Genomic DNA, 16,108 nt, shown 5'->3' with positions numbered 1-16,108 from the left:
GTGCTTTCTCTCAATAAACATATATTTTCTTTTTCGGATTTGGATTTCTGACCCTAAAATTATAGGGGCTGCAATCTGAGAAATATGTTCCTAACGGTTGGATCGAGAGATCGCCTCGAAGATTAGACCTCTTAATGTTTATTTTACTTTTTGTGTATTTGGCTATATCTTGAGAAATTCTTAAGCGATTTTAAAAATTTTTCCACACAATTATCCAAAGATAATTTGATGCCAAAAAATTATAAATATTTACTAAAAATTATTATTTTATTTAATAAAGGTATAAAAAAATTTAATTGTAAGATATATAAATTTTCGTACCATTTCAAAGAATTTGATTTTACCAGGAAGAATACAAAATTTGATCAAAATCGGTTGAATAAAAAAAGAAAATCGGTTGAGCAGAATCGGTCCTGCGAAATCGAACTTTAAATGTCTGACTTTTTTGAAATTCTATTTCTCAGGAACTATTCAACCGATTTTGCTCAAATTTTGTATTTGCCCTGTAAAATTATATTCCTTAAAAATTTTGCAAATTTTTAAAATTGTTTACCTTACAGTTCAAAATTTTTTTGACAATTATTGAATAAATAATAAAATCTAATAACCATTTACAAAAAGTAAATTTTTTGTTTTGAATTATTTCTCGATAAACGAATTTCATAATAATGAGCAAAAATGTTTTAATTCGCTTAAAAATTTCTCGAGATATAGCCAAATGCGCAAAAAGTAAAATAAACATTAAAGGGTCAAAACTTTGGACCATATATCCTAGATTGCGACTACCCCCTATATTTTGGAAGTCAGAAATCCGAATCTGTTTTTGTGCCTGATATCGTAATTTAAAGTATTGTCTGCTCTTATTAATTAGCATATTTGGTCACCCTTTCGAGCCATTAAGATCGAGTCCTAAAACGTTAAGATCCGATCATTAGAAAAAAAGTTATTCAGAGTGGTTCGTTTTTTTTTGGTACACTATACAGGGTTATAAATAATCTTAAATAAATTCCTGTTTGTGATCTTATAGAATTAGCAAACATGTTTATGGCTTATTTTAATAAAATATCTCTTTCTGCACGATCTTAGATATTCTGTAAAATTTTTGGCTCTCGTTTAGTTCATAATTCTGCTCTGAACGCTTGAAAGGGGAAGAAAAATTAAAAAAAAAATTTAGCCAAGAAGAGTCATAAGAAATGTGGTCGCCGAAAATCACATTCCAAAATTTTCCTATTTTTCAAAATTAAAAAAATTTTACCCTTTGCACTGGATTGTCCCCACGGAGGCATCATCAACAGTCACCACTTTAAAATTAAAAAATTTTGTTACTTATTAATTAGTACTCACATTAGGAATTTTAAAATTGTATAATAATACTACACTCTATAACAAAAAATCGACAAACCAAGAAGGAGTTGTCCGATTGAAACGAAAATTGGTGGATAGGAAGACAATGTACAGAATAGTAAATGATTAAAATTTCAGAACAATTGAATAATTTATTGCAGAGTTACAGTAACAAGTTCAATAAGGTGTTGACCCGCCTCTAGCCTGGATACAAGCTGCCACACGGCGTGGCACAGACCGATAAAGCTCCTGGATGGTCTCTTGCGGTATTTCCTGCCAAATTCGATCCAATTGTCGAACGAGGTCATCAACATTCCGTGCCAGATGCAATCGCCTTTCCATTATATCCCAGACATGCTCAATGGGAGAGAGATTTGGTGATCTGGCAGGCCAAGGAAGAGTTTGAAAAGTTTGCAGACAGTTCAAGGCAACACGTGCAGTATAAGGTCTGGCATTGTCCTGCTAAAAAACCAGCCCATTGCGCTGCAAAAGGAACGGCAGCAAAACAGGTCTTAGGATGTCGTCGACGTACCGCTGTGCAGTAAGTGTACCTCTAATGACGACCAAAGGAGTCCGGCTGTCAAAGGAAATGGCACCCCAGACCATAATGCCTTGTTGAGGGCCGGTGCGGCGTGCAATAGTGAAGGCAGGATCCCCCCTCTGCCCTGTTCGTCTCCAGACACGTCTTCGATGATCGTCAGGACACAGTTGGAAGCGGGATTCGTCTCTAAAGACTATACGTCCCCAGTCAGCATCATTCCAGCCTGATCGAAGTGGAACAATTTTTACTAACACCACCTTTCAGAGGGTTTCGACGATCCTGGAGAAACATACCTACCAACTTGTATGGCAGTTGAGAAATATTTTTCTTATGATAGTAACATTAACGGCTTGGCGCATACCATATTGAAATTCAAAGTTCCAAAAAATTTTTTTTTAAACTACCATATGTAGATCCTTTTGTTTGCTAATTACGCTTATAAATGTCTTATTAGTTTCATTTTTTGATAATTCTTCTAAACTTAATTGTTGTTTCACTACCACTTCACAAAATCTTCTTCAAAGATCGTACAAGTTGGCAGGCATGAAGATTAAGTATCGTTTGGTAGCATCGCACATTTCAAAATCTGCTCTGGTGGAAATGTACTGGGAATCCAGAACTAGAAGTGAGACTATGATTTTCAATTTTTTTTGTTGCATCTTGTTCTTTGGACAAATGCTCTTAGCGCGGCCTCAATAAATTGGACAAGAATTCGAATCCCAGAGGTGGTTGGTAGATACGAATTCTGCTCCCGGCTCGCACCAACCACAGTGTTGAGGTAAAATATCCTCAGTAAAAGAAGGATCATGGGTTGGAATCCCTTTGCCGTAAAGCTAATCCTGTAAGGGTTTCGTGATTTTCCTCACCATGTAACGCAAATGCGAGCTAGTTATATCAAAAAGTCCTCCACGAAAGCTATTTTGTCCCAATGTTTGATCCAGGAGTTCCCTTGATTTTTGAGTTTGGTTCGAAACTTCAAGGCTACGAAGTTGAGCAATGAGATTCAAAATTGGGTAGGGCCAGTTATAAAATAAAATAAAATGGGCAAGAGCTGCTGTGGCTTGGGGAATAGAGCGCTGGCCTGCAATGAGGTGCCCAGGTTTGGAGCCCAGCGATGGTTGGTCGATATGAATTCTGCTACTGGCTCACACCGACCACAATGCTAACTTAAATTAAACGGATAATGGGCTAAAGTTCTCTAGCTGTTGGGCTGACCGGCGGAGGTTTTCATCTCCAACACTGCTGGTTAGTTCTTTCAAAAAGTGTCCTCCACGAAGACTCTCTCAAGGCTTGACCAGGAGTTCCTTAGTCTTCTGGATTGCTTTCAAAATTACAAATCTACGGAGTTGAACATTGGTAGTCACAAACTTAGGATTGGGTAAGCTGTTCAACAGCGGTTATAAAATGCGGCTCGTTTTTAACCCATAATTTATTCTTGGAACGTTGAGGTGAGATCAAGAGTTGAATATTAATGGTGTGGTAATATACTTTTTGAAAATAATGTATTATGCTTTTATAGACATGCTTAATTTATTTATATGATTTTTTTTGTATTTTGCTTATTGAAAGAGTTTCTAACACCCTCAAAAATATGCTGATGTTAACAAACAGGAATTATTTTTCTGTAAAATAAAATGGAACATATTTCAACTTACATCCTCTTCTGTGAGAATGCCTACTGTTAACGGAGCTAAGAATCCTGTAAGTGCGGATGACATATTTGCTATACCCATCAATGTTCCTGAAAAGAAAAAGAGTTGAAATTTTCAAATCTAAATAATTACTGAAGATTTAAATACACGCTTGAATCACTTACTGAACATTATTTTTTATATTCTATTCAAAACCACCTTTGACAGTAGTATAGTAAGAAATGCCAACTACTCGACTTTAAGCAAAATATTTTATAAAAAGTGGTAGTGTATTAAATACTGAAAGTTACGAATTTCTGTTCAATTTTAACTTTGTAAAGACCCATTAAGAAGTTCCAGGAGTGAAGTGACATTTTAGATGCATATTAAAATGATATCTACATGTAGTGATATATGTGCTGATTTACGTAGTGGCATATGTAGTTATATATGTAGTGGTATATGCAGTGGTATATGTAGTGATATATGTAGTGGTATATGTAGTGATATGTGTAGTGATATATTTAGTGGTATCTGTATTAATATATCGATTGTACTCGTGTTATCAATTTCCTTCTACCATGCCTTACATTGCAGAGAAGTGGGGTCACATAGTGAACTTTAGTAAAACCTGGTTCAGACTATATTCTTAAATTGGATAAAAACTGTGGCTGGTAGAGAGAAATCAATATCTGATTTGAAAAAAAAATATTCAAGATCTGTTCAAAAATATTATGTAACAGAAAAAAAAATTGTTGATTGGTGTTATTAAAACAAATTAAGCTACTTCTGGAATAATTTTTTTTCACAAAGCGAAACAAAGAAAATGTATAAATGTTCAGAAAATGTTTTAAGTTACTTGTATTTAGCGTATAAGATACACAAAAAAGTTTTCGAAAATACTTTTTTAGAACTTTTTCGAAGATAGTCCATAAAATTATAAATAAATAATTTAGTCTCTCACCAAATTACTTTAATACTCAACCAAGAGAATCAATGGTACATACCACCAGCTCCGCATGGACCTTAAAAATTGATAAAAATAGGTAGACGAATTCTAATCATTTAATACATTTGTGACCACTTTATGTTATTTTTAAAATAAAATATATCTGTTAAGAAATTCTCACTTACAAATGTTAGCTTATCTCTCTCTCAAAAAAAAAATTTATCTTAGTTTTAAAGTAAATTTACAGCCATTGTAAAATTTTTTAAGGTCCGTGGAAAAACTATACAGCATAATTTTTTTTCTTTACAAAATTATTTCCTTCAAATTGTAAGAAAAACAACAGAGCAGCATAAAATTCATATTTTTAAAGAAACGTCTCTGATTTCCTAAATACATGTGTTAGGTTCATTGTATTGTTACGTACCATGCACAGTAAACATTATACATACTAAATACGGTATGGAAACTAACTTGTTAAAGAAGATAATATAGACATTAGGCTTCTGTGGTAGTTCAAACGATAGAGCGTTCGCCTTCCAATGAAGCGACCCAGGTTTGGTGGCTGGTTGACACGAATTCTGCTCCCGATTAGTACCGACGTCGGCGCAGTGGTAGACGGATCGAGTAAGAATTGTCTTAGTTTCTCCCAATGCTTGATGCAGGAGTTTCCTTGCTTTTAGGATAGGGAACAAAATTACTGAACTATGGAGTTGAACATTGATAGTCTTAAACTTCGAATCGGGTCGGCCTTTCAACGCCAGTTATAAAATAAAATGTGCGCATTAGGAAATTTAAAAATAAACATACCATAATTACGGTGGAATAAACAAAGAGTTTACCTCAGCGTTGAAACAAACAATTCGGTTTACATTTTACTGTTTAGCCACTGAGGTAGAGTCGAAATTATAGTAATGACCATTTTTATGCTTTCCTTTGAACTTAATTCATTCACGTTTTTCTTTTATTTATTCTTTATGCAGTACAAAAAATATCGTTTCTTCATTTGAATAATTTTGAACCTTCTTCTCTTTTTCAGCGTTAAACTTCATTAATTTTTTGGTTTTCCTTATGAGTCCCTAACTAAATTTGATAAAGATTAACGATACGTAAAGGAAACTTTGGAACTAAGGAAACTTAAGCAACGTTGTCATAATTGGATAATTTTCAAAAGCGTGAAATCACAAGAGCTTACCAGCATATTCTGGAGATAAATCTATGTGTGACAGCATATATCCACTGTAACAACATCCAATAGCACCAACCGATATCATCAAGGCGATCACACACATGGTTACGTCACATCTGGCAAGGCAAACACCTATCAATCCTGCTGCTGGCACCAGACAAGCTGAAATAAGGATTCACGTATTATTCGGATATCTCAATTTGCATAATAATTGACATTAACATTGCCTGGCTAAAACATCCAGGCCGCATTCATCGATCCATTAGTTTAACATCAATAGGAAGTTAACTGAATCAGCATGACATAACATGCATGACTTTTTTTGTATGTGATAAAAAGAATGAACACCTCAACTTCTCATCTAATGACTGGATTTTCTTGCAATACTTAATGATTCAAGAGATTAACGCTAGAAAGACGGAAAGTTAGTATATACCTATATTGCGCAAAAGCAGTCAAAATGACTGGATTGTGAATGCGTAAATAAATTTGTTTAAAATTAATTTTTAACATTTTTCTTATTATTTACAGTTATATAACAAGCTATTAGTAAATATTAACATTAAAAAAATTATATGTTGTACAAAAAGTCACAAAATTCTAAGAGATTGCGCCATTATGTACATCATTGTTTTTCTAATTGAAATTAAAAGCAGTCAAAATGACTTCCTTAGGCAATCTAGTGTTAAATATGCTAAAATATTTCACGATATCTTATGTTAAAAATCAGACACAAAAACGCATTTGCTTTAACACGTTCACGCCGGGAAAAGTGAAAATACTAGTACGGGAAAAGAGAAAATACTGGTAGAAGAACTATTTCAATATTAGATAATATTCGGGAGGAGTTAATAGATTCTCAACAATAACAATTCACAGTATGGAAATTTTTCACGGTGAAGAAACAATTCAATATAAAAATTGCATCCGTTAAAAACAATTGGTAGTTATGGATTTTTATTAATCCCGGAAAAAAAGTAAAAGATGAAATTTATTGTTACTAGTTTTTACTCCGATGCGCTGCCAAGATGAGACAATCTAGCTTGACCCACCGGTGGGTCACCCCGGCGTGAACGTGTTAAACAAGCACACTTTTTCGACAAATTTGGACTCTGGATTCTAAAAATGCGTTTGGGAGGCGACCACAATGTCGAAAATATAGTCACAATTGTTTAGGCAAGACATTAGGCGAACGCTTTATCCCCATAGTTTTTAAATTCTTATTTCCAATTTCCCAAGAACAGTATAACCGATTTCGTTCAAATTTTGTATTACATTATTTATAATAACGTATAAAAAAATTGCGTAACTTAAAGTTCTAAAAAGAAAAAAAAAATGTCTTTTTGGAATTATTAAAATAAATGCTAAAAAATAACTTTCAAAAATCTTATTTCGAAATAACTTATTTTCAGAAAAACGAATTTTATAAATGTTAGTGTACATTTTTTATAAAATTATCTTTTATAGTTTGAGAGAGATATGGCGAAATACGCAAATATTGAAGTTAAGATCAAAGGCACAAACTTTTGATTGCTCTCCTGACTATTGCGACCATATTTTACAGATTGCATCTACTCTCCATATTTTGAATGTAAAGAATTTAAATTTGTCCATAAAATGTATGATTACTTAGAGAAAGTTTATTATTGTGTCGAATTTCNTGAACGTGTTAAACAAGCACACTTTTTCGACAAATTTGGACTCTGGATTCTAAAAATGCGTTTGGGAGGCGACCACAATGTCGAAAATATAGTCACAATTGTTTAGGCAAGACATTAGGCGAACGCTTTATCCCCATAGTTTTTAAATTCTTATTTCCAATTTCCCAAGAACAGTATAACCGATTTCGTTCAAATTTTGTATTACATTATTTATAATAACGTATAAAAAAATTGCGTAACTTAAAGTTCTAAAAAGAAAAAAAAAATGTCTTTTTGGAATTATTAAAATAAATGCTAAAAAATAACTTTCAAAAATCTTATTTCGAAATAACTTATTTTCAGAAAAACGAATTATATAAATGTTAGCGTACATTTTTTTTAATTATCTTATAAAGTTCGAGAGATAGGGCTAAATACCCAAATATTGAAATTAAGATCAAAGGCACAAACTTTTGATTGCTCTCTTGACTATTGCGCCCATATTTTACAGATTGCATCTAATCTCCATATTTTGAATGTCAAGAATTTAAATTTGCAAACAAAATGTATGCTTAATCGTTTTCGCATATTCCCTCTTAACATTACCGTCTTATCTTAGTACGCGACAATTTATTAGTTGGATCGTAAATAACTAACTCTTCCGTTGCAGCAGTATGCTCCCTTGAAGAGATGCCACTGAACGGTGGCACAGTGCAGAGGCAAAGCGTACGCATTAAATGTTGGTAAGCGTTGCATAACAAACATTATACGAGTCGTGTTTTCTAAGTAAGTACCGTTTTGAAATAAAAATATTTAAAAAAACTGAACTACCCGAAAAAAAATTATATTACTTTATTGTTTATACAATTGATAAATTAATGTGTAGTGGTCAACAACAAAAAAAAACATATTCATTAACTAAACAGATTTCAAGGTATATATTTGCTACCATTTTTTATTTTTTAAGTTCACCATAAACACGCTGAAGGCCACACGGTAAATAACTACAAACTAAATTTGCAAATATAGACAGATTTTGCTAGTTTATAAAAGGTTTAGCATGACATATCTGAGGAATGCTTACGAATTGTTTAAAAATAGTGGTGGATAAAAATCTACTAAATTGTATTTACTAAATTAAGAATCACAATAATTAGGTAAATTTTGAATAAATTTTCTGCAATTCCATAAAAGAGTGTAAATTTTATAGTTTTATATCATGTTATACGCTGTCAGCAAGCTGTTTTTCACGGCCTATGTGAAAGGACAGTGTCAGCAAACGGTGGTAGACGCAGCCTAAATGTAATGTAAGTGTCAGCCACCGGTGGTTGTCGCGGCCTAAATTTAATTTCAGTGTCAGCCACCGGTGGTTGACGCGGCCTAAATTTAATTTCAGTGTCAGCCACCGGTGGTTGACGCGGCCTAAATGGAAAGTCCAGTGTCAGTCACTGATGGCTGACGTGGTTCTCAACGTGTTAAATGGTTATGGTATTCAAGTGATATACCTCGCTTTGAACAATTTATTTTAATTCAGATTTCTGAAACACCCATTTTAACTCGAGAATTTTTTCGTGAGTGATTTGCATATATCTTCGCATTTTAAATGAAATTTAAAAGTTACATCCAGAGATTATTATGAGAGCTAAAAATTTAAAAACCTTAGAGTTTGGAGTAATTAGTTACAAATCTGCATGTAACGACTCATATGTCAAAACTTTTGAGGGTAAGTTCAACTTTGATAATTTTTTTTTGTTTCAATTTTTTAGTTATTGCTTTTCTTCTTATTTTGACTTTTCATATATCTGTTTATTATAGTTGCAATAAAATAATTGGGGAAATATTATCATTATTTTTAAATTAATAGAAGAATGCCAAGTTTGCGTTAACTTTAGCCGCACACTGTATGATGTTAAATAGTTTCATAATTATTTGAAACACGTTGAATGATACGCTAATTTTACACGGCTTGCCCGTCTGGCCAAAGGGCAAATTAACTACAAACTAAATTTGCAAATATAGACAGAATTTGTTAGTTTTTTAAAAGGTTTAGCATAACATATCTGATAAAAGTGGAGAATTATATAAGCCTACGAATTATTTCGAAATAGTGGTGGATAAAAATCTACTCAATTGAATTTATTAAACCAAGAATCACAATTAATAAACTACCACTTGAAAATATTTATTAGCTGTCCGGAGCAAGTTGGCCTCTCTGTAGTATATAAATAAAACCAACCATTTTGGTTTGTTCTATATTATATTAATATCTTCAAACCATTTTAGCAACGATAATAATATATAAAAAAATTAAAAATTAACTCGAATTATGTGTTTCGAATAATCTTGGCTTCGTCGGTCACCGGTGATCCCCGTGGAGTTATGAACAAACTCAGTGCTGGTCACCAGTGACCACCATGACATTCAACGTGTTAAGAAAATTTCGAATACCAGGAGACTAAGCCCCTTGTTTGCTGCAACTCACCAACTCCAATGATTGATTTGCAATAATTGTCGTTTCTTAATGCAAAACGGTTTTCTCAACTACAGTTGAAATTATTCCCTTAAAATATATGTATTCTAACAAATTCTGTTTACTTACGCTTGGGACTCCACGTTCAACATTCATTTTCTTAAATTAAATGTTTATTGATTGGTAAATAATATGGAAGATCTCGTATAAATCTATTAGTGTACATAAATATTTTTTCTTAGTGGTCATTTTTTTAAAAAAATAACAATTGAAATTCAAGGCATATTATTATAACTAAATTCGATGAACTCATAACCGCAATTTAATATATTCTCTTACCAGACTGAAATTACCATATTAAATACAATTCGTGCATGCATCACATTGTGCATGAAGCTGATCGTTAAGTTCTAAACCATTTAACGAATCTCTTTGACGATAACTTATAACAGCATATGAATATAAACAACTTAAAAAACAATAATTATAAAACGAATAATAAGTTGAAACATCAATTCAAATAAGTTTACCTTAAAATGCAGCGTTAATAAAGTAATATCACAGAATTACGTTGTAATAAAAAAAACATCCTTTTTAGTTTGAAACCCTTAATTTATAAGTCAAAGAAAATCAAAAACGTAATTAAAGCTGCATGGAATAAGAAAAATAAATATTACAGGTTGCATTTGAATTTGGGATACAAAAATATTTTACGGAAAATCAATACATTGATGAAAATTATATAAATCAATATGAGAAAACCGAATCCTACCACATGACTTCTCGGTCAATGAAAATGTACCGTTAGCAATTAAAAACCTGCTACACCATCATCAGATTTTAATACTTAGTTAGAAAAAAAATAGTTCCGATCAAATATTAAATTAAAAATGTACCAAGTGAAGTGCAGAATTTTCGAATGAAATTGACCGTAGCAATCTCTCTTCGTATTAAGGCATCAGCAGTGTATCCAGTTGAGAGGGCCATAATAGCATAGAGAACGTGAGGAAACGAAGACAAAAATGCATTCTAAAAAATAAATATTTTTTAAACGGTATACAATGATAAAGCATATTATAAGCTTACCGCGATTAGCTTACCGCTTATAAGCTTACCGCGATCAATCTTCTACAAAAACATTTTTTTCTATTAATGTTTATGACACAATATTTTTAGAATTCTATTAAATATATAAAAAGATATTCAGTTTATTAAATATAATTAATTTGGTATTTTAAACCATTTTTGTGAGAGAGGATGGGTAGGATCGTTAAAATTTTACCAACTATAAAAACTTGGCCATAAATTTGAATTTCTGTGCTTATAGAAAGTCGAATTTATGAAATTTGTGTTTATAATTAGAAATAAACTCGATGAGATATGTTCAAATAAACAAACGAACGACGCGTAAAACTATAGCTCATTCAGTGCTGGTCTTTCTTCCTGACTTCGCGTTAACCTTTACTGTTACCCACATTTATATAAACAGAAGGGCCGGAACACCTATAACTGAAAACCTCCACACGGATTTTTTAGGTAGTCTGATCAGACCACTGCAAAATAAACAAGGCGCTGGAATGCTGGAAATAGTAGTAACCTCGGCCTTTGGCGCGAAGCGCCACTTACCGATTCATCGAATCTGTAGTAGTCCTAACTTGAAAAATCTAAATTTCAAGGATAAGTAAAATTAAGAGTTCACCACAGCCTATCGCTGTGGAAGTCATATGAGGAGATGACTTGTAGGCACTAATTCTGGGACTCAGGGAGGAGGGAACGAAGCAGCGTAACTAGCTCTTCATCTTTGAGTAGTTCTTTCATCTCTTGAAACAGTCTGAGGAATCTGGTAGCAGAGTCTGTGGCATTCTTGGGTTTCCTTTCTTTAGGGAGCTTCCTGGGTCTTGCACCGCATCCCGTAAAACAGGCTGGGTGTTCACCATTACAGTTGATGCAGGTCGCTGGCTCTGTGGATGGCTTCGTACGTGTAGTGGTCTTTTGAGCATTTCATGCAGGCGGGAACTGTGGCTGTACAACTGCGCTGTGTGTGTGTCCAAATTTCTGGCATTTGTAGCATTGGACCTGGAATCGTCCGCCTCTGAAACGCTCTATCTGCACTGGTCTTTCGAGGATAGATCTGATGTTGTAGATATTTCTGGCCGAGCTTGTATCCCATTGGATGATGAGGAAAAGTGGGAGGGGCCTAAGCTCCTCCCCTCTTCGTCGCTTGAGCTGTACTATCTTTTCCGGGAGAAGTCCGAATTTTTTGAGATATTTCTCTAATTCAAGAATATCTGTATCTATTTTCAGGCCTCGGATGAGGATTTTCAGCTTTGGTTTTGGAGAAGTGTCCAGGGTTGGGCTGGTGGTAGTGATGGGGTCTACCGGTTCGGTAATCTCCATACTCTCTGTCAGTACTGGGTCCGCTGGGATGACGGGAGCTGGTACTGGGATTGGGCGGGTGGGTTCGCCTTCTGTAGTATTTTCGGGAAGTGTCTCCTGGTTGGCACTTGTTTTCATCTTTTTCTTGTTCTTTTTCTCAGGAAGATCCGGAGTTACTGTAGTGTCCATTTCTGTCTGAGGGTTGCATGTATTGTCATTAGTTGGAACACTGCATTCAGTGTTGGTCTCGGGTTCTTTCTCTGTCTCAATGGAATCTGGCTTGGCTGGAGTAGAGACAGATGGCGGGAATTTGTTGATTCTACCCTTTCTGATATTCATGATTGCAACTGCGGCTGCACTTTCAAGTTGATTGTAGTAATCGTCACCCGTTTGTTTAAACAGCCTGTCGAAGCACCCCACGTATATCAATAGTTTGTCCAGTGAGATAGTCAATCAATGCTGTAAGGGCAAATCGACCAGTAGTTAAGATTTCTCTTGGCGGTAGAAAACGTTTGTCGATCATAGATAACACATCAACATCATCTGTGGGTGAAGCTGGTGGTCGGCCGTGGTAAAACCTTTCCGCCGCGGGCTATTCTATGGTAAGGCATAACTGAGCAGATAACACGTCTTGACTCGAGCAAGGCTTGAGCGAGAATCGGTCAATAAACAAGGTTACGAACGAAGCATATAATATAAAGTCTAGAAAAATAAGATAGCGGTAGCAAATATATGTCTAAAAATTTGATTAATTTTTCAATATGATTGGTTTGCTTTATTTATTTGTCAACCAATACAGAATCAATTCTCAAGTATGTATGATAAATTTCTCTCAATTATCTTTAAAAAAGAGTTTGGATACATGCGCACAACTGGTTTACTTTTTAAATAGTCTGAGCAGGCTACTTATAAAAAACCGTGTGGAAGCTTTCTGAAGTAGGAGGTAATGGTTGAGCTCATTTCCAAGGGGTCGTAAGTTTGATCCCCACTGGCCGAAGACTTTAAGTGCAGTAAATGGTGGCTGGTCAACGTCAAATCTGTCTTGTTACAATGTCCTCCATGTTCCCCAAACAAATTGCGCCTCTGAGGGTAATGAACTGGAGAGTGATCTCTCTGGTTAAAATTATGATATGAGGATGAACGAATGGGTCAGTCCTATAAATGGAATGTGATGTGAGTGTGGCTATAGTCGTATTCTTGGCCATAGATGGCGCCACTGAAAATCAAGAAATTCACCCTCTGCCTTAATTCACAAATCATGGAGTAGGAAAATAGCTACCCATCGACATTTTCGAACGAAGGAAGTTGATAGTAAGTATACTTACCGCGGCCATTTAAATGGTTAAATTGCCCAAGCACTAATCATATAAAAAATTAATGATTTTCGGTACAGAAATGTATCAGCTAATACTATATAATTACCTTGTGCAGGTGAGCCAAAAATAAACATATAAGACTTATAATAATACCCAGAATAACTTTTGTTCTAATGACAAGATTATTTAAATCTTCTTAAATGTTTTAAATTACAAAATGGAAAGTTTGAACGAAATCGGTCAAAGAGCTTCTGAGGAATGAAATTTTAAAAAAAAAGTCGTATTTCTAAATTTTCACTTTACAAGAACTGTCCGACGAATTTCGTTCAAATTTTCTTTTTGACTTTTCAAACTATTGCAAAACAATGCAAAAGTTAGTATTTTTTGCAACTTAGGATTGTTTTGTCTACTAATAAATTAGATAATGATGAATAGAAAACAACAACAATTGTTAAACAGGATTCTTCTTCAATTTCAGGAAAAAAATTCCCCGACTTTCCAGGTATATCAGGTAAACTTCAATGAAATCCATACCATATTTTATCTATACCATGCAATTTTTCATCAGAAAATTTTTAATTTTTTTATCGGAATGTCACATATTAGATTTTGTGAGTAAAAACATACAATAAAATGAGATTGGAAACATGGAAAAGAAACACTAAAAAGTGGAATTTTACAAAATAACTGATAGATGTTAGAATTATATAACTTGAATCTCGATAACTGATTACTGTTACTGACAATTCTAAGACCGGTTTTGCCAGGTATAATATAAGAATTTTCCAGGTTTTTTTTCTGACCTTCCTTTTTTTAAGCCCTGGTTAAATAAATGAATTTTCGTTTTATAAGGAATTATTTTTAAATAAACGAGTTTTATAATTGTGTGAAGAAATATTTTGATTTAGCCTTAAACTTATGAGCTATGAAGAAATGTGCTAAAGTGAAATTAACATTAAAGGAATCAAAATTTTGACTTCTTTCCTGATTTACTATCGGAATGATACTTTTTACTATTTAATTTATCATCATAACTATCAAGAAATCAAATACGAAGAAAAAAGGCTTGATTATTTAGAGAAACTTTGCTTTTTGTAAATGATTTCATAACTAAAATTGCGGCTAGAGCCAAACAATTAACATAATTAATAGAAAGTGCTCATAAATTAGTCCATTAAACTTTTAATATTTTCCTTTAAATAGTAAAAATTAAAATATTACCTATCGATAAAATCAAAGTTATTTAGGGTTATAATTTTTTTCGCTTACCATACTTCAAAGCATACTTTGACCCAAAATTAATGAGAACAGAAAGTAGATATAAAAATTGAGTTATGCAAATGTGTTCGTNATAACGAAACAATATCGTCTTCCACAGCGCGAGTTGGCATCGGAACGTAAGAGAAAGTCCTTGCGTGTATCGCTATATCGTTATATCGTCTTCTTCACTCGACGGCTTAAATCAGATTTCTGCTGTATCGGTTTGCCGATATAGGCGTTAAATCGATATGTCGCGATATATCGATTTATAGCCCAGTCCTAGTTCGTAATATTGGATAGTATATAGAATAAACTCATAGAACTACTCACTTTTTCAACACTTTGACCCAAAATTAATGAGAACAGGAAAATTGAGTTATGCAAATGCATTCAAGATATTAGATAGTATATCGAATAAGCTCATAGAACTACTCTCACCTTTTCAATTTCAAATCCTAAAACTGTCGCAAAAAATGTTGGCAAATCACTCAGCAGAGTGTAGAAGCACCAGTCAACACCTACTTGCACCACAACTATAGCCCAAACTGGGACAGAAGTCAATATTTTGAGCCACGGAGTCGAAGGAATCTGCAGAGAAAGATTCATAAATTTTAACTTTTTTCAAATAAAACAGAATGACTAAATACACATTTTAAAAACGAATTGAAAACATACTTTGCGTTTTTCTATTTTCTGATTCGATGTTATGTAATCTAGTTCTTCCTCAGTAATGCATGGATGTGATGTTGGAGAATCGGAAATGAATATACACCAAAGTACAAACCAAACACAGCCAAAAATACCTAAAACAATTTATTTTATTTTTATAAATGAAAATTACGCAGTTAATATTAATATTTCTTTAGGAATGTTAAATGTTTTGCAGCAAAAATATACTCTGAAAAAATGTCTTCCTAGTTTTAAAAAATCTTTACAGAGTAAATACTTTTAATATTTACTCTATAAATATTTCTTAAAACTAGAATAAATAAAGTGCGAAGTAAATTAGATGAGAATAGATTCTTCAGGGTAAGCGGAATATTTCCTTATACTTTAAAACCGAATAGAAACTAAAAACCCTTTACAAACTTAAAGTTAAGATTAACATACTAATTAAGGTATGTAATTATCTTCAAAGAAATTTTTAGTTGCATTAAATAATTCATTTTAACATCCACTGAGAAACACTGGAAACAAATTTTCAACAATAACACTGGAAAACAATTTTTTTTGTTGCATTAATACAAATTCCTGATCTTGCCTCATCGGGTGTTGAGATTTCAAATCTAAGATTAGCTTTGCTCCTATAGCTAGATTTTTTAAATGTCACTTTTAGTCCATTTTTTTGGGTCGAAATGTACAAGTTTAAAAATGGTATATACAACAGGCGGTAGC

The 16,108-nt window shown here is 33.3% G+C and overlaps 1 protein-coding gene across 5 annotated transcripts in view; it reads right to left on the bottom strand.

Moving 5' to 3' along the window:
• The window catches only part of LOC107452230 (sialin), a 68,085-nt gene that overhangs the window by 867 nt on the left and 51,110 nt on the right, over window positions 1-16,108 (bottom strand). For all 5 annotated transcript variants that reach the window (XM_043050746.2, XM_016068574.4, XM_016068572.4 and 2 more), the window contains exons 6-10: window positions 15,389-15,516; window positions 15,152-15,301; window positions 10,658-10,790; window positions 5,658-5,813; window positions 3,541-3,626 (exon numbers count right to left, since the gene is read on the bottom strand). In XM_043050746.2, the coding sequence (XP_042906680.1) occupies window positions 3,541-3,626; window positions 5,658-5,813; window positions 10,658-10,790; window positions 15,152-15,301; window positions 15,389-15,516 (653 nt within the window). The remainder of the gene's footprint in view (window positions 1-3,540; window positions 3,627-5,657; window positions 5,814-10,657; window positions 10,791-15,151; window positions 15,302-15,388; window positions 15,517-16,108) is intronic.

This window comes from Parasteatoda tepidariorum, chromosome 6 (assembly GCF_043381705.1).
Source record: "Parasteatoda tepidariorum isolate YZ-2023 chromosome 6, CAS_Ptep_4.0, whole genome shotgun sequence".
Taxonomy (NCBI): Eukaryota; Metazoa; Arthropoda; class Arachnida; order Araneae; family Theridiidae; genus Parasteatoda; species Parasteatoda tepidariorum.
Note: the sequence above shows the minus strand (reverse complement) of the source record. Positions and strands in the feature narration are given on the sequence as shown.